We start from the raw sequence: 17,696 nt of genomic DNA, 5'->3' as shown, positions 1-17,696 counted from the left end.
AAACAATAATTTGCAAATGAATCAAAAAGCTTTTCATCGCACTGATTGCATATTCCATCATCTTTGGAAGTGAAATAACTATCTACACTAGAGAAAGATTTCCTTCATCTTATGTGCGTTCTGTTGAGCGAGAATAGGCGATCCTCATGATCCAGCTTGGAAGAGCCACGTTGAGGTTGGTGTTCGAACACTTTCCAGAAACGAATTGTTTCGTCCGCTGCAGCCGACGCCACCGTGCATCCATCCGGGCTCTTCACAAACGCGAGAGAGAACGTTTCAGAAAAGAAGATTCACAGAAACATCACTCGCAATCAACAGCTTCGGCTTCTTAATTACCTGAGAAAGGTGTAAGACTCTGGCGGTATGCCCGGTTAAATCTGCGATCTTTGTCATCGAAGGGTATGCCCATAAGCTCAGCTGATTCTGACTGTAACCATGGGCGCTCAGAATCTCCTTCTCGTGTCTGTTCCACTCCAGCGCACAGACCTGTTCGATGACTTGGTGTTGTAGAAATCATGTTCTTGGATTAGAAGGAAGAATCAGATTTGGGAATGTGTCGTGCTTAATTGCCTGCGCAGAGGTGTTGATGCTGTCGGTACACTTCCCCGTTTGGGTGTTCCAAATCTTGATGCACTGGTCAGCAGTTCCACCACCGGAAGCCAACGTGCTCGATCGGAACGGGCACCACGCGAGGGCTCTCACGGCGGCGCAGTGGTCGCTGTACCTGTGCAGGTACTTTGACGATCCCATCTTCGAGGATTCCCACACGTGAACGAGGTTGTCGTTGCCGCCGCTCGCCAGCAGATTCCCGCCGCCCGACCACTTCAGGCCACAGACTTCTTCGGAGTGTGCTCTAAGCCGAGAGGCCAAGTGGTGGGAAGATCTAACTGCAGAGATCAGTCAAGGAAACCTCAAGTTGCATTCAGTTGTGATCCATCCGTCAGACAGAGCCAATTGTGATCTTACCATCATGGTTAATTATGGATGCGTCATGGCTGCCCGATGTCAAGACGTTCTGATTCCAAGAAAGGCTGCCGACTCGAGCCGAGTGCCCTTCCAGGATTCTAACCTGCTATCGTAGATAATTGTGGTTGAGAGGTATGTCGGTCAAAGAAGACGACAAGAGTGGTCGAGGTTGATGTCGATCAAACCTGCTGCAATTCTATGGCATCCCATATCTCAACTCTGGATCTCGCAAATCCTACGGCCACAGTCTTGGCATCCATGGACCAGGCAATGCTTGTGGGGTGATCGTCCTCATCTGCTGCTGTTAGCAGCAACTGTACGGAATTGTTCGTGGCATTCCAGAGGTAGACTGAGCGCCCCAGGGCGACTGCCAAGATGTTGTTCTTCCCCCAGTCCATGAGGTTTAGGTAGTAATCATCAAGGAGTGCCGTCCCATCCAGAATCCGATCCGCTGACTGCATCCATTCATCAAAGCAGATGACTTCAGGAAACTTACAGTAATTAGGAAGTTGCTGCATCGTCGAATTTTCGGGTTACCTTGGGAACATGACGAATTCGATCGATCGGCCTTAGCCGCGCCTGCTGATCTTTCATCATCTCGTCCACAAGAAGAACGCTGGGTTTGGAGTTTCTTGGGCTCCCTCTGAAAACCAACATCCTGCGTGGCTTCCCCTCCGAATCGAGCCTCATATTCTCCTCCACCCTCCTCCTGTACTCATCCTGCCGCCAGAACAGGGTCAAGAACGAGAGGCCTAAGCAGCCTAATCAGAAAAGACGGAGCGGTAGGGACCTTAGGGGTCAAGATCACGGGGCTGTCGATGGCGGCAGGCTCCCTCCGTCGCCTTTCCGTCAGCGAGGACCGAGCGAAGTCCAGATTCATCAAGCACCTCGTCGGTATGAACCGATCCCCCTTCAAACCAAGACCCAACCTTTCAGAACGAAGATTTAAAGGGCGAGCAGAGAGAGAGAAAGGAGATGAGCAGAAGAGGATTCGGGAATTACCGGATGGGCGAGCTCGTTGGAGGCGGGGGAGTACCACTCTCGATCCCGGAGCCTCATCAGAGGCGACGCCATGTCGCGGGACCAAGAAAGGAGAGATCTTGGAAGGGGAAGGGGAAGGGGAAGGGGAAGGGGAACAAAGATTAGGGTCTCTCGGGGGAGAGCAGAGGAGGGAAGGGAAAGAGTTGATTCCAACGGTCGTAATGGAGCGCGGGGCCTTTAGACGAAGGGGTTTCCTCTTGTTATATGGAAGAGAGGCCGCTTCGTTTCCCGCCTTGCACGCAAGTGATTCAGGTAGGAGAAGCCGTTTCCGACTCGGAGAAGGCCATTCCGATTCCGAACTCAACTCGGACCACTAATTTTGTAAAAGAAGAGGAAAAAAAAGAATTCATATTATTTTAATTTTAGATAGTTGTTAAAAACATTTGAGAAATTTTGATCTCACATTGAGTGGGACAAATATCTATAAAACAAAATCACATTGTCCTACACAATAATCTTTGATAAATATTTTGTTAGGGTTGCTAACATTCCCCAAAGCTTAAGTGGATGAGGCAAGCATAATATATTTACAAGCCTTCACAATAATTTTGTAAAAGAAGAGGAAAAAAAAGAATTCAAATTATTTTAATTTTAGATAGTTGTTAAAACATTTGAGAAATTTTGATCTCACATTGAGTGGGACAAATATCTAAAAAAAAAAATCACATTGTCCTACACAATAATCTTGATAAATATTTTGTTAGGGTTGCTAACATTCCCCAAAGCTTAAGTGGATGAGGCAAACATAATATATTTACAAGCCTTCAAATAGTTAAGCTTAAATTGTGAGAAAAGAGTCTAACATATTTATAAACCTTATCAAACTTATTACCAATCAAGAAATTATTATTAGGATTGAGAAGTCAAGAATAATTTTAAGTGATTGATTATATTGGATTTGAGTTGATTGTATAATCCCATGAATTTTACTCCTCACAGACCACTTCAAATTTCAAGTGATGTATTGTGGAAGCAGTGTTTAGATGTTTAATTTTCCTTTTGTTTTTTTGGTTAAAAATGGACATCACCAAAGCAATATAATATATAAAGGTCTTCTTTACAAACTGAGAAACAAAGATATACAGTAAACTCATGAAATAGCCAATTCTGTCATCAAAATGCATGCGAAGTAGTTTGAGGGGTGGATGTGATCTTAGCTTCGATGGGAAAAAGAAGAAAAATAACATACCAAAATGCCGTCCGACTTGCTTAGAGCTTGTTTGAACATAAAAAGCTAAAATTACAAGGACATGAAAAGGCTGCTATCTAACAATTGAAGAAGTATCTTCGTTTCTTTTGGCACCATACACTGCATGTACCTAAGTGTAACAGAAATTGTAGAATCAGAAGAACAAGAAAGTTAACAGAAAATTTGAGCTACACGATTATATGGAAACAACCAAGTTAAAATAAAATTAAGATCCATGAGAAGATCAATCATATCTTTACATGTCATTGGAATATTTAAACTATGGGAGAAAAAAAAGAACTTTACTAGATCAAAGCAAATGATAAATAAAACTGAAATTAAAATTTTCAAGACCATAATATTCATCGATAGATAGCAAAATTTCATCATTCCAAAAAACAAGGCTTTCCAACTGAATTAAGTTCACTCCAAAAGTTGGACTGATCTTTTATCCAATATTAAGGTTTACTAAGCTTTACTAATCTCGAAACTTCAACGCTGAACCTCGCCTCTCTGATCCTTCGTAGCTACAATCCTTTTCAAGAATAAGCTTATGAAGCAAGCAGTCATTATTGTGTTGACCTAGGCATTACTTTTTGTCAAGGTCAATAAGATTAAGTAACCATTAAGTAGGAGTGGACGAGACAACTCGTTGGTGGGTCAACTAGAATTGTGAAGTCCCCACCGTTAGGGTCTATAGGCCAAAACTGATCTGTTGGGGTTAATATTTCTAAAAGACAACACAAAAGTGTCTGAAGAGGACCTGAAGCCTTTTTCTTTTGTTTTTTTAGTAAACAATATTCATAACCTAAAAGCACCTCTAAGAACACGAAGTGGACCTTCTACTTTCATTGACCTATCGACAAGTAATGACACCACAATGTTTACTTATCTTCCTCTTGATTTTGCATTGTGCTATAAGTTCAACAATTTTCCAAAAGAAATCTTAATGCATTGATGTGAACCACGCAAATAAGATAATTAGGATATTTAGATTTATCAAGCAATTTTGGCACATGATTTACCACAGTAACAAACATGGAGCGAACAAATGCTTCAAGTCACACAACAGCCACTACGAATGCAAGCAAATGCTACATACATTTGACCATCCCTATTTCACACATTGGCCACCCTTTTCTAATGGAAAAACTAATCCAACTTCAACAGCAAAATTGTCATTATTTTGCTGGGAAACATATGACCTGTAAGTTGTGTAGTGAAGGCACATGCTTCCCACCAAATATTTCAAAATTCTGCTTCTTTTTCTTTTCTCTTGTCTGCACAAGAAATGACTGCACTTACCTAGTGTGATATGTAAGGAAAAAAGGTCCCATAATAAGCAGGTAAAGTAAGCCAATCCAAAATTTCTCCACTTCACAAAGAGTTGTATTTAACTCTCTACATGACATTTCAAGTTGTGACAATGCAAATATCCAGAATAAACCTCATCTAAATATGTCAAGTTCGCTGGAAGGTTAGTACATTGTGTTCCTCGATTTTCATTTAGAAATATGATGTAAATTCCGATACCTTTCTACTATTATAAAACAGTGGTTCCCTGCTCTATTGCCCTACCAGATGCTACATCACCCTTTATATTGGCCTTCTTTTTCCAAATTCTATTATCAAACCTCTAAGCCAAAACTAAAACTACATTGCTGAATGGTTGTGCAAAAGCTCCAACCTTTCAGACAAAACAAAAACCAGATTGTTGAATGGTCCACCACAATTTGTTCTGCTTTCCCTCTTCTCATATAATCTTTAGTACAATAAATCCTAACCTAGTGGGGTTTCCTAATTGACCTCTCCAAAGAATGCAATTAGCTCGAGAAAGTTTAATTTCTAAAGAAGAAGAAGTCTTACGAATATAGCATCTCTGGATGAGAACAATTTTTAATCGGATCCGTGATCCGTCCTTCTTTTACTCCAAACAAAGGAAACAATCTAAACTCACAAGTGCAAATCTTCAATAAAATAGATCAGTCTAAACATTACAACAAGATAAAATACTGTTCCAATTCGACATCAGAATTCACATGTCCACAGTACCTTGGTCTCTAATCCTGGGAGCTCTTCGTTGTGGCATCGGAGGCCGCGGCATTACTTCGACGGAGGTCTTCAATCAGGCCGCCCAGCTCCTTCCGAGCTGATTCCCTCCCGAACATGAAGCCGTACCTGAAGAAACCCGACCAGAAACCCTAATGCTCCGAACCACGAAACCCTAAACCCTAAAGTTCGGCGGGGAGCTGGAGCTCACCAGAAAGAGATAACGGAGAAGACTCCCGCCGAGATCATCGTTTGCGCAAGGCTCAGCTTTTTGTCCATCGCGGTCCGCCGAAAACCAAACAAGCGGTGATTCCTCGTCGCTAACGTGACGACGATACCAGACGGCGCACGATGGAGACTGCAAACTTCTTCGAGACTGGTCGTGTTTTTGAAAACTGTTTCCGGTGATGGCAGCGTCTCAGAAACATTTTGAAAAGTCAAAATTGCACCTCTATTATAATAAATTAAATGTGAGTTGAAACTCTAATTTATACTGATGGTTTATTAAACTCATTTTATGTGGTAATATGTCTTAGAAAGAAAATATCTGAAAAATCCCTAATGCATTTTACATCATCATGAGTTTTTAATTGATATTAATGTAAATTAGGATTTCAACTAATTAGTTAACTTACAGTAGCTACAGGAGATTGGCTACAATGACATTACATAGATTAGATTTTAGATTTTGGAGGAAATATAAATGCCAAAGTCAAACTTAAAAATAAAAAAAAAATTACATTCGATGTTAAATAAGAAAAAAAAAGTAAAATTCTTCCATTCAAGCTTATATATATAAATATATATATATATATATATTAATGGTTACAAAATTTTAGGAATTTTGAATATTATAACCATAAAAATGCAAGAAATTGAAATCATTATGCTATTCATTGCACTATCATTTGTATCAATTATTATGACTCATTTCAATCTCGTAAAAAATTATAATGATTTAGTGATCGTCAACAGTTTTGAATAACGAATTCAATAATTTTTAATTAGTTGAGACATCGGCGCTCTGAAGATCATAATTGAATTATTATAATTTATGAATCACATAATTGTTGCTAAAGACTTATATCTGAAGGAAAATTATATGCAAAGAATATTAGTTGAATCATGAATTGCTTGCTTACAATATTTTATGTCGATTGATGAAAAATCTCTTCACTAAACACAGGTAAAAGAGCTATCAGACCCAGAAAAGGCAACAAATAAAAAACAGCTCTTATTGAGATTGATGATAAATTATGAAAGACAACTTGTCCTCTGTAGTTATCATTAACAATTACACGGAAAAACAAAAATTTTGGAAAAAGGGACCAGAATACACCTTTACAAACAATTATACATGCTGTTCTGCCAACTAAATATTGAATCACTAGATTTCACCATTACAAACAATAGAAAGCATTAAAAGTGGTGACGACAGATACAACAAATAAACAAAGAATATATCCAGTCATAATACTAACTGGATGACAAATGATAGCAGGAGAAATTGATGAGTGAAAGAATACAACTGCCGCAGACATCAAAGAAGTTTTCGATTGGCTGGAGGAGGAAGTCCAGGAATATCTGTAATGTCTTTGTTATTTGGATTCACAAGCTGAAAATTCAATGATAATTGTTTTAGAAATCTATACAAGATAATCAAACAATGAATCGTGAAATAGGATTCAATAGTCACTCTTTGTTTCAATATGTCAACAAGACTTGCTAAATGTTTAACTAAAATCCTGCATCACAAGTGCTGTAGAGAAGATAGAAGCTACCAGGAAAAAAATAATTAGATAAGAACCCGATATGGAAATGGAAGAAAAGTTTTACGATGATTGTTCCCTAAAAGAAGATGATGCTTGCAACTCTAAAGAGTTAGCTCCATTTCTTGCAACATGCACTGATTCTCCTGAATCTTCTTAAAGACTTAAAAGTATACGTTTGATGGTTTGAGATGCAAACAAGCCAAACATATAGATACAAGTTATTGATGTCGATTTAAGAAATGAGTAAACAACTCACTTCGAAATGTAGTTTAGGAAAATTCCTGATTGATTGTATCAAAATGTTAAAATAATAAGGTCGACGAATAGAATTTTTTTAATTTCATTACTCTAGAATAACCAATGAAGTTCTAGCTTCATCTTTTCTCCTCCCAACATAACAGGTAAAAATCTATCTTCAACGATCTATGGCATGTTATGCAAATATAATAACAATTAGTAGTTTGAACCCATAACAGGCATCATTACAATAATCTTTGGAAACAATCTGCATGATCAAGTTCAATAAAATAATAATTATGTTTCATGAAACAATTAAAAGGGTGGGCCTTTGCGATATGGGAAAATATGATTTGAGTCACGAAAATAACCTCTTATGTTTAGAGGAAATATTGCGTACATTGACCCTCCCAGACACTATATTGGTTGGAATTACGCACATCTTTTCTTTTTATTTTGCAGGACTTGAAAAACACTTTTTTGGATCACCCAAGTAAATGATATTGTGGCTCAGAATGGGTCTTGTTTAAATGTTGAAAGCCCCAGTCCCAATTGATTTTAGCGGAATCTTCAACCAAGGCAACAGAAACACTTAAAGAATACATGAAGATGCAATGGTAGTATCATAGTAGAAGAAAGACCATAAAAGATGCTTGAAAGCAGAAAAGAAAATAAACGACCCACCTTCACAATTATGATTGCTACAACACCAATGACGATCAGGAAAAGCATTGCCATTATGCATCGATCAGTTGCAACCTAAAATTCATAAGGGAAAAATGGATACAATTTAGAAAAGAGAGACCGTGGAACAATCTGAGAAGCATGTCAGTAACTTCACTAGAAATGACCTGTCTGCCAAGTTCCTTCACCAGTTGGGATGCCTTCTTCATTGAAAAATGGATCGAATCCAATTCATTCACAATTCTACTCATTTGCTCAGTCTGCCATATTTACAAAATATTAGAAACACTAGAAACAGTGTGCTTTCATGTGGACTCTAAAGAATAGCTTGTCTGTTCTAATGCTGAGTGAAAAATGGGATTCTGAACTAGTTATAAATGACAGACCTGTGCCTTCAAAGCAGCCGCTGTCTCTGCTCCAACATTGATAGTCTCTTCAACAACCTAAATATTCAAAGTGTCATGGATAATAAATGTTAAAATAATACAACTATGACAGGATAAATTAAAATTGAACAACAAGGAATAGTGTAATTTCAGATTTCACACTACAGGATGTTGCTTTTCATTAGCAAGTGAATCATGGAGTCTGAACGATGGAGATTTTGAATATCGATCACCAATTTTCCTATGGCCATTTGTAGATCAAGGAAATCTTATGAAAAGGCTTCCCTCGAAAAAGAGAAAGAGGAAAATAGACCCATCGAACAACTAACAGAAAATTGCTAAACAGGCAATGAAAAGCTTTTGCAATGCTATGATCTTCATCAGTGTCCTCTACATATTTGAAATGACAAAAATATAAAGTTCCCAATAAAAGCAAGCTCAGCATAAGGGGACCTATATAACTATTAGATGAACATGGAGAAAGAAGCCTATATGCTCCCCAATTTGTATCACTCAAGCAGCCTATTTATCTCTCAGTTCACTCTACACCTTCCCTATTGGCGCCTTCTTTGAAGAACATATGAATAATATGAAGCAACAATTATTAATGTAGATTTAAGTGCCATGGTATTTGATAATAAGACATATCTTGTTGTATATGGTAGATATGCACCAACTTAATTGATTACAGAGGAAAAGTAGAAACGCCAAAGGAACCAATTTATCAGAAATAGAATAGACATGAGGATGCTACAATTGGATTCTCATCTTACAATTAACAAAAGGGGAAACAATGTATCTTAGTAACTTGCAAGACTATGAGCATATCTATACATTTCAATCAGGTAAAACCAAACAAAAGGTCAAACACAGAATCATCACAATAAAGACAATGTTCGAGTGATATTGTGCAAGTGCAAGAAACCAACCTGCTTTGATCGTTCAATTGCCTGATCTGTTTCATCCATCATACGGTGTCCAGAATCTATCAATTGTTCATTGGTCATAGCTGCAAGACATGTTGTATAACAAATAATCAGCAAATTATAATAAATAATCTGCAAAATCAGGTTTTGATAATTTGCTCCAACTATCCAAAACAATTCAACGCATATACCAGCACGATAAATCTGATACCAGTTATATAACTACCTAAAAAGCCAACTAGTTAGATGACTTCTAAAAAGTAGACTTCCTCAATGTGGTCCCAAAATGCTTAACCATGACTTCAGATGTAAGATTATTAAATATTACAATCAGGGTTAATAAATACGGCCTCTATACCTTTTTCAGACCAGAAAAAAGGAGAAAGAGGGGAGTCTGAAAACATACATGAAACATCTTGTTATTTGCTTTATACAGCCAAACCAGCAATTAGGACATCAAACTGGCCATTAGGACACTGAACCAAACTTTACAGCCTTATTTGTATGCACATTATAAAAGATATATTGAATTTCCAGAAATGGTTTAAGGTTTGAGAATCTCCACTGCCTTAGTGTCATCCTCACTGCAGGAGCATCTGAACCTTTGAAGGAGGCCAAAAAACATCGATTGAGGAAATTGGTTTCTTTATATATCATTGGTTGCAATATAGTTTTTTATTTCTATTTTGGGGTATTGTTAGACTGCAACTTGCCCTATTATGTCCAGCAATGCTTCAACCATTGATCACATGTGTGGCACATGCCAACCACCATGACTATTCTTGTTTTAGCTTAACTTCATAATGTATTAATAACATTTAGAATCAAGTGCAGCAATGTGCAAGAACAATAAAGTTTTTTAACAATGCAAAGTCAACGAGTACTCAATAAACATGCCTAGAAGGTATCCGTTTAATCACCTACTGCATATGTGCTGCATGTTTAAGTTCACACTTAAGGCAAATGGATAAATACTTGATGAGGTCACCCAGAGAATACTTACATGATGCCAATCGAACATTTTCTTCTGCAAACACATCTCCGCCACCAGGGCCATCAAAAAGATCAATTCGTTTGTTTTCACTTGCATGCCTGCAGTACACAAATTATTATATAGAAACTGTTGCAAGAAACTGGTTAAGAATGTAAAGTAATAGTTGCAATATTAAACAAATGTATTTTTCTGTAAAAAGACTAATAAGAAGCAACTTATGGAGTCAAGCCAAAAGTTATAACAGAGATGAAGGATTGATTACATACTGTAGGAAAAGATTACAAACTAAGTGAGAAATAAAATACAGAAAAATAACAGGAGGGAGATCAAAAACATAAGAGGGGGATGGACAAGAAGTCATACACCCTTCTCAAGGAAATTTCATGTGCATATTATAAAGTTTCTGTAAAATAATTGAAATAATTTCTTCGACAGGATATGCTATCTAATTATAATTCCTTCAACAGGATATGCTATCTAATTAGAATTTTCAAAAAATACCAACTTTAAGGTAGGTTGATTAGAGACAGAACTAACATGATAAAACCTAATTAAAATTTAGACCATGCCAACCAAGCACCATTCTGTCCATCTATGTATTCTGGAGTGTCTGCTATTGGTGCACCATTCCAAGGATTTGATGACTTCTCTGCTCCAGCAACATAAATATGCCAAACTAAGTTGCCTTTCCACAGAAAAAAGTTGAAAGAGATACCATAAATGCATTGCTCTATTGATAAATTAATTAATCAGTTCATGTTTGCGTTTGTAGAGAATTCCAAACCACATATTCCTGATGAATGATAAGTCCATCAAGAGCAGAATAGTTATATTTGCATCAAAGAAGAAATCATGAAGGAAACGATTTTATATCATAGTTCCCTGTTATTTCTTTGCGTATATATGGTGAATAGGCAAGAATTAAACATGTGGGTTAAAAGAAAGCTTCATGATGAAAACAGCAAATGAAGTAAATAGCACAGAGAGAAAAACTTACTGCTTCTTCAGAGCAACATAAGAGTTCAGTTCTTTGATCTGCAAAATTGAAGCTAATTAATCAGTAAGCTGTCAGTTTTCAACATAATATTATCCAATATGCCAAAAAAACTAGGAACTTTAGGAGACAAAAGGACACCATTGATTGCTTTTTCTCGTTCAGCATCCTGTTCGTGTTGTGAGTATTTCGACTCTCCTCTTCCTTCACGGCTCTCTCAAACTCTTTGATAAGCCTAGTTAGACACATTGATTCAGAACTCGAATCAGAAATAAGTGTGATTATTACGCAACAGAATGACAATACCTCAAATTATTTGTGATGTAACACATGGGTTCCATTTGTTGCTTTCATCTTAAAAGTGCCACATTAATTATAGGTAAAAGCCAAAAAGAAGCAAACAATTTGAAATTCATTAATGTAAGATCTAGAGTAATATTCATTAAGATGTTAAAAAAGGCAGCAGTTTGGTCAGTTCCTGAATTTGGATGATAGACATGCATTACGGATTCTAGCTGCATACAAAACAGCTGACTGCATCATAGACTTCCAATTCGAACAATGCTTGTCATACTTCTGATGCATAGATTACCAAAATGCAACACAGTTCCTCTCAAACATTCATATATTTATTTCTCAAGCACTGAACTTCTCGTGATTAAAATAAATATTTTGCTTTAAAAGATCCGTGTAACTGGTCAGTCAGAAACTACGTAGCCTGAACATATGTAGCCTCTCCACGCATTGGTCAATCAGAAACTAAGGTAGCCTGAACATATGTAGCATCTCCATGCATTGGTCAGTCAGAAACTAATTCACAAACATAGCTTGTAATCAAAAAGTTCAGAAAAAATATGGGATAAATGATTGGCACATTAATCCGGACAATAAAGAAAGTGCAAGAAAAACACCAGAGACAAAGACCCACTAACAAACACCATTCTGCAGCAAAGAAAATAGATATCTAAGAATGTACCTCTTGCATTCCCTCATCTTGTCAGTCAATTCTTCTAACTGCCGACTCCGTCTATTTGGGTCTTTGATCTTCTCCAGTTTCTGAAACCCATTGCTGTTGAACATTTAATAAACAATCAGTCATCAAACTGACAAGTATAAACGAAGCATATCCACATCAACTGTGACTGAATAATCCATAGCAATTATCCTTTTTCTTCGGTGCACCATGTGAACCACAAAGATAGTATGAACAGTAACATCATTCGTTAACGCTTTCCTTTTCCTTTTGGGATAATATGTATACGTAAGCACATGATCTTTCACTGTTGATACTTCTCAATTCTTTTTTCCAAATAGAAACTTTCTTTTGCCTTTTTTTCGGGTGGGGAGGACGAGAGATGTCGGTTCTTCGTTTTCCAACCAATGAGATCACAGCATACATTGAGGTTACCACTTTGCAAATTAAAAATTCTAATATTTAGAGGAGTAATTCTTACCACAACATTTTCGTAAAATCTCAAATTCCTATATCATGTTTTTCCGATTTATATTTTATTTTCATGTCTTGGAGAAGAAAGACTAAGAGAACGTTTGTGGCCATGACGAATTATTCCACATCCTTCCCATCACCAAACAGAAACGTTAACGTTCCAGGAAAGAAAGAAGCCATGTATGCTTACGATAAAGCCCGAAAGACATCGTTGATCTGCCCCTCGATAAGAGCCAGCTCCTCGCTAACATCAGACAAATCCATCTCGCAAACGGGAATTCTTCGTCAACGAGATTCACGACTCGAATACCAAAACTCGCCAAAACCGGCCGAGAACCCAACTTTCAGGTCCCCCGACGCATCACGATCCCCGCCACTCCGCGCTACGGGCCGGAACTCAAACGAGATCCACGGCGTCGAGATCAAGCGGCGCGCCCGAGGCGACCACCGATCGCCCGCGAGATCGGCGACCCGGGAATGGGAGAAGCCACCGTCGATCGGCAATGCGGGACCCGACCGAGGCCCAGGAGGGGCGGAGATCTAGGGTTCTCGGATGGCCGCCCGGGTCGTCGTTGCGGACACGATGTCGGGAACGGTTGCGAAGGCCTCGCACAGCTGGGCTTCTAAACTGGAAGGTTTCCATTTTCTTATTATTCATGTGTCTTATATTTATCGAGGGGTATTTTTGTACATCGATCCCAGCTTTTGAGCTAATTACCGATCAACCCCTGTCTTTTTCACTATTTAATTAATTAAATTAATAATAAAAATTATCACATTTTTATCTTTAAATAAAATGTTTGTTAATAATATTATTTTATGTTTCCAGTTAGGATGCATTATGGATTAAGTTGGAACCTATTGGAGTTTAATGCAGAAACGAATGATATTTTATAATATAAATAGCAATAAAATGTAATCCGTCCGTAAATAAATAATTTAATTTGTATATCTTAAAAGAACAGTGAAAATTTTTGGATAATTAAAATTTAGAAGGTCTTAGGTTGCTTCATTGATAATAGTATGAGTCTATATAATTCAATTTCTTATCAATCCCAAATCTTGCCTTAAGATAGAAATATCCAAATGGATTTGTTAGATGAATTATAGAGAGAAGATAAAGAACATGAAAATTTTATAGTTTAGGGCCTCTAATGATAAATGATTAGAAAAATAATCTCCTAAATCATTCATGATATGAAAAATATTTTATTATGATATAATTTGTGATGACGTACTAAATTGGATTTGACGTATGATATTTTCGTCAGTAAATTATTTATAGAGATCTTAATATAATTTTTAAAAATATAAACATCGAGATACAAAAGATAACTAATTATAAGAGTAATCTAAATATAATTATGTGAACACAACATCATCATCATCATCAGTATAAATGGTTTCATTTGTAGAAACATGGGGAATTGGAACCAATACAGTGTTTGTCTGTTACCTATTAAAGGAATATTGTCTACAACTGAGGGTATAATATTGAAGCTATGTATTAATGAGCAAAGTAATCATCCTTCAGCGACAACTCAATGCAGAAACAAAAAGAAGATTAGATGGTGGGGACGACTACACATGGCCAATGGGAGGTCGCTTTCTCAGCCTGCCGCGTGTCGCTCGTATCGCCGCCTCCTTCGGTGTCGGACTCGAGGCTTCTGCTGTCTGCGAAGCGTGTGCATCTGGGGCTGATTCCGGTGGCAGGACTCCAGTCTTCGTTGTCGTCGTCAACTGTTCTTCCGGCTGGTTCTTCGCGGGGCTACCCGACGCTCGTGTTTCTGCTCGAGCTGGCTCGGTTGCTGCAGGTGGCGACGAAGACGGCAACTCATCTGCTTGCTTCTGTTCAAACAAGCATACAAGAAATAGAGAGATTAATCATAGTCAAAGGTAGTGAATTCAATCATGACTCCTGCAGCAATGACAAAGAAGAACTGAACCAGAAACATGAAGCATATTGCTCATAGGGACTCATCATCTACAGGATTAATTGGTCAAGCAAATTCATACTTTTGTAGCTTGTTTTCAAGAAAGAGCATGAAGTAAAAAAATCGTAGCTTGTTGTCAACCAGTGAATATGGAGCGAGAAACAAAAGTAATCGGATAAGAAGAAAAGCTCAAGCATCAAATCTTATCAAAGCCTAAATTTGCAAGGATTTCTTTCCATGCTCGAACTTGTTATCTTCCAGGTGACAAGGTTCTCCAAGCAGCATGATGATATCAAGAACTTACTAGGATGGTACTTAAAAGTCTCAAATTGTTTGCTTCAGAACTTGCATGGAACACAGATGAGAATCAAAGAAACATCCAAGGTAAGTACAAGGCTTGCTAAATGTTCCTCAAGAAAAAATATGCATGTGACAAAGGCAGGAAATCCCCTGACTCTTATCAAATGTCCAAACTATTTAGTCAATGTTAGGCACAGATGCAAAACTAATGAACATGTTCTTCCTCGAAAATAGAATTAAACAGATCCTTTTACTGTCATACATGTTTAACAGCATCCAAATGCAACATTAAAGAACTACTTGATGATATAATTCCCATAAGAAGTAACCAGAAATTGCACATGTTTCATACCACTGGAATAGACACAAGGATTGTGTATACATCTCTTGAATCGTATAATGTGAGGAGACAACGGGAATAAGCATCAGAAACACAGTATCATGTAAAAGATATATAAATAGCAAAGTTCAAGTTTTAACACAGAAAAAACATTGGAAATCTTGTAAACAACTGTCTGTCTACATTAAAATAGAACAACAGGTATATTTGCAACTTTTCACTCTCCTCTATCAAATTTAATCTTCCAGTTCTCGCTGATATCTCATAAATTAAGTAGCAAACGATACATTCATTTATTTATGGAGAAAAACACTATGACTATGATTGAGCATTTAAAGGAAGAAAGTTGCATATTAGATGTCACTGAACCGAGTATGATAAATGAAGCTAACTTGCCAAAGATCTAACAATAAGATGCAATTATTTTACATGATAATTAATGACATTGCTACTTTAAATGTTAGAAGAATCAATCACATGAGAAGTGAAAGAATAACCCACAACTGTTAAATTTTCTATGCAGAAACAAAAAAATCACTTGGCACCAACAAAGGAAAATTTCAGCATAATCAACTAAAAGAAAGAACTATAACCAAAGACAGTAAGAACCAATTTGTCCTGATCAACCATGCCTGAGATGGGTGTGTTCTTGATGCTTGTAACAGTAAGGTAACATGGTTCAACACGTCAAAAAAACTTATCCTGCCATAGCCAGCAGCCTTCTGCCAATACATCAACATGATATCTGCAAACCTTGCTCTAAACTCAAGCAAATGGCGATCGATCTCAATTTCATGTTTTGCAATATATGGCCTGAGGAAAGTACCATAGACAAATGTTGTTCCCTGAAACCAATTATATTCATAAGATTCAACAGGGCAGAAAGAAAAGATCTCAACTGGGAAAAGGGCTGCCGGAAGGAATGTCTTACTCTCATCTTAGGATACCACAAGTATATGTAGAGTGCCAATTTTGCTTCACAGTACATTGGCAGCCTTCAAGAACATACAAGCAAATAACAAGAGAAAATAAAAAAAATGGAATTTGATGTATCATAAAATTAAAATACAGGTACTGACCATGAAAAGAAAACATCTACTAATCTCTCCAAGATGGCCAATGATGCAACTAAAATCCTGCAAAAAGAACAAAAATGTATGCTGTCTTTTCCTCAAACATACCAAAATAAAGTGAAACTAATTGCTTGATCTAATGCAGATTAATTTCTACTGACCAATACTGACACCAGAAAAGCAACTGTTCGATCTCCGGCTTGTTCAATTCCACGGTCTTGTAGCACTCATAAGCTGGGTAAGCATACCCAAAAACCAGTCTGCCAATTGCAGATGCATCAAACCCCTTACCTCATCAAGCGCAAAAGACTCATCCAAAGCATTAAGGTCACGAATGCTTACATCAAGCCCCTACTAAGAAATGACCCCATCATGATGGCCGCTATTCATGCACGAGTAACAACTGTTCAATGATCCGCTTTGCAACGGAACCTAACATTGACAAAAGCACAAGCAAGCCGAAAGGAAAATCTCATTGCTTCAAATTGCAGCAACTTTATTGGACGAAATGCCATACAGAAATACTTCACGGAGAATTCACAGCTAGCAGGGAGTTGCAAGGCTAAACCATCATAAGGAATCTAAAATGTACAATGCATCGTAGGGAGGCATATGAAACACGAGAAATCCATGAAAAGAAAGATCTGCGACGAACATTTCAGCATTTGAGGTGTATTATTTGCAGAACTACACAGTTAAGGCGCAATCACCCGGTGACTTGAACATGAAATCCAAGCACGAAAGAAAAAAGAAGGAAATCCGTCTCTAGTGGCCACACGACAACGAAAACGGAACAGAAAACCGAAAGCGAACAAAAAACAAACGGCTGCAAATGCGGAATCAACGGAACGAAGAGACGGGAAGGGAGACACGGTCGAACCTTTCGATGCTCGGACGAGAGAAAGAGATGGCGAGCGAGGAATTCGAAGAGGAATCGTATTTATTGATGTACCAAGGATCGAAACATGCGACGAATAGCAATAGAGAGGAAGAGCGATGGCCTCGTCCTGTTCCGCATTCGTTCGCCCTCCTCTCTCTCTCTCTCGTATTTGCCACCGGAATTAGACGTCGCAATCGAGACGAAGGCCGAATCAACGAATCGGGAAGAGCCCGCGTGGAAGCGGACAAGTTTGGGCGTGAGAATGGACGGCTGAGATGGATTGACAGTACGGTTACACGGATCGGACGAACGTCGAGACGTTCGCCCACGAGAGAGATGGTTGAGATCACCAGCCGTTCGATCGACTGGGGGAGTCGTAAAGGAAGAAATGGTTGATTGCTTGTTCTGTTGTAGTCACATCTGCTTATGAATACAAAATCTTTGTCAGTTAAACTAATTAAATTTATTTCAAATAAATCTTTTC

At 37.9% G+C, this 17,696-nt stretch overlaps 2 protein-coding genes and 2 long non-coding RNA genes across 6 annotated transcripts; all 4 read right to left on the bottom strand.

Moving 5' to 3' along the window:
- Window positions 1-9: 9 nt before the first annotated feature.
- Window positions 10-2,167, bottom strand: LOC104000461 (cell division cycle 20.2, cofactor of APC complex-like). 2 transcript variants are annotated; one of them, XM_065086234.1, is made up of 8 exons: window positions 1,969-2,167; window positions 1,757-1,876; window positions 1,504-1,686; window positions 1,152-1,421; window positions 967-1,072; window positions 571-887; window positions 337-486; window positions 10-251 (listed from the first exon to the last, which is right to left on the bottom strand). In XM_065086234.1, exons 1-8 carry the CDS (start codon window positions 2,038-2,040, stop codon window positions 105-107), a joined length of 1,365 nt encoding a protein of 454 aa, XP_064942306.1. In that variant the 5' UTR covers window positions 2,041-2,167; the 3' UTR covers window positions 10-104. The 2 variants fall into 2 exon arrangements, with proteins under 2 accessions (XP_064942306.1, XP_009420793.2); XM_009422518.3 differs by having other exon boundaries at window positions 967-1,069.
- Window positions 2,168-3,172: 1,005 nt separating this feature from the next.
- LOC135595391 (uncharacterized) lies at window positions 3,173-5,596 on the bottom strand. 2 transcript variants are annotated; one of them, XR_010480368.1, is made up of 3 exons: window positions 5,457-5,596; window positions 5,249-5,374; window positions 3,173-3,316 (listed from the first exon to the last, which is right to left on the bottom strand). It is a non-coding gene; the product is annotated as an uncharacterized LOC135595391 (long non-coding RNA). The 2 variants fall into 2 exon arrangements; XR_010480367.1 differs by lacking the exon at window positions 5,457-5,596 and having other exon boundaries at window positions 3,173-3,326; window positions 5,249-5,380.
- An 886-nt stretch (window positions 5,597-6,482) lies between these two features.
- On the bottom strand, window positions 6,483-13,299 carry LOC104000462 (novel plant SNARE 11-like). The gene is made up of 10 exons (XM_009422519.3): window positions 12,876-13,299; window positions 12,215-12,307; window positions 11,380-11,473; window positions 11,242-11,279; window positions 10,254-10,342; window positions 9,254-9,333; window positions 8,325-8,381; window positions 8,106-8,198; window positions 7,939-8,013; window positions 6,483-6,860 (listed from the first exon to the last, which is right to left on the bottom strand). The coding sequence occupies exons 1-10, from the start codon at window positions 12,947-12,949 to the stop codon at window positions 6,786-6,788; spliced, it is 768 nt and encodes a 255-aa protein (XP_009420794.2). The 5' UTR covers window positions 12,950-13,299; the 3' UTR covers window positions 6,483-6,785.
- A 3,038-nt stretch (window positions 13,300-16,337) lies between these two features.
- LOC135594944 (uncharacterized) lies at window positions 16,338-17,371 on the bottom strand. Its single transcript, XR_010480233.1, has 4 exons — window positions 17,213-17,371; window positions 16,675-16,764; window positions 16,494-16,592; window positions 16,338-16,395 (listed from the first exon to the last, which is right to left on the bottom strand). It is a non-coding gene; the product is annotated as an uncharacterized LOC135594944 (long non-coding RNA).
- Window positions 17,372-17,696: the final 325 nt, after the last annotated feature.

This window comes from Musa acuminata, chromosome BXJ1-10, assembly GCF_036884655.1.
Source record: "Musa acuminata AAA Group cultivar baxijiao chromosome BXJ1-10, Cavendish_Baxijiao_AAA, whole genome shotgun sequence".
In the NCBI taxonomy this organism is placed as follows: domain Eukaryota; kingdom Viridiplantae; phylum Streptophyta; class Magnoliopsida; order Zingiberales; family Musaceae; genus Musa; species Musa acuminata.
Note: the sequence above shows the minus strand (reverse complement) of the source record. Positions and strands in the feature narration are given on the sequence as shown.

Coding starts and splice junctions, on each gene's coding strand:
- LOC104000461 (XM_065086234.1), bottom strand. CDS start 2,040: ATGGCGTCGCCTCTGATGAGGCTCCGGGATCGAGAGTGGTACTCCCCC. Junction 1,877..1,968: donor CCAACGAGCTCGCCCATCCG/GTAATTCCCGAA, acceptor CTTGGTTTGAAG/GGGGATCGGTTCATACCGAC. Junction 1,073..1,151: donor ATGCCATAGAATTGCAGCAG/GTTTGATCGACA, acceptor TATCTACGATAG/CAGGTTAGAATCCTGGAAGG.
- LOC104000462 (XM_009422519.3), bottom strand. CDS start 12,949: ATGGATTTGTCTGATGTTAGCGAGGAGCTGGCTCTTATCGAGGGGCAG. Junction 9,334..10,253: donor AAATGTTCGATTGGCATCAT/GTAAGTATTCTC, acceptor CATGTCTTGCAG/CTATGACCAATGAACAATTG. Junction 8,382..9,253: donor CAATTGAACGATCAAAGCAG/GTTGGTTTCTTG, acceptor TTGAATATTTAG/GTTGTTGAAGAGACTATCAA.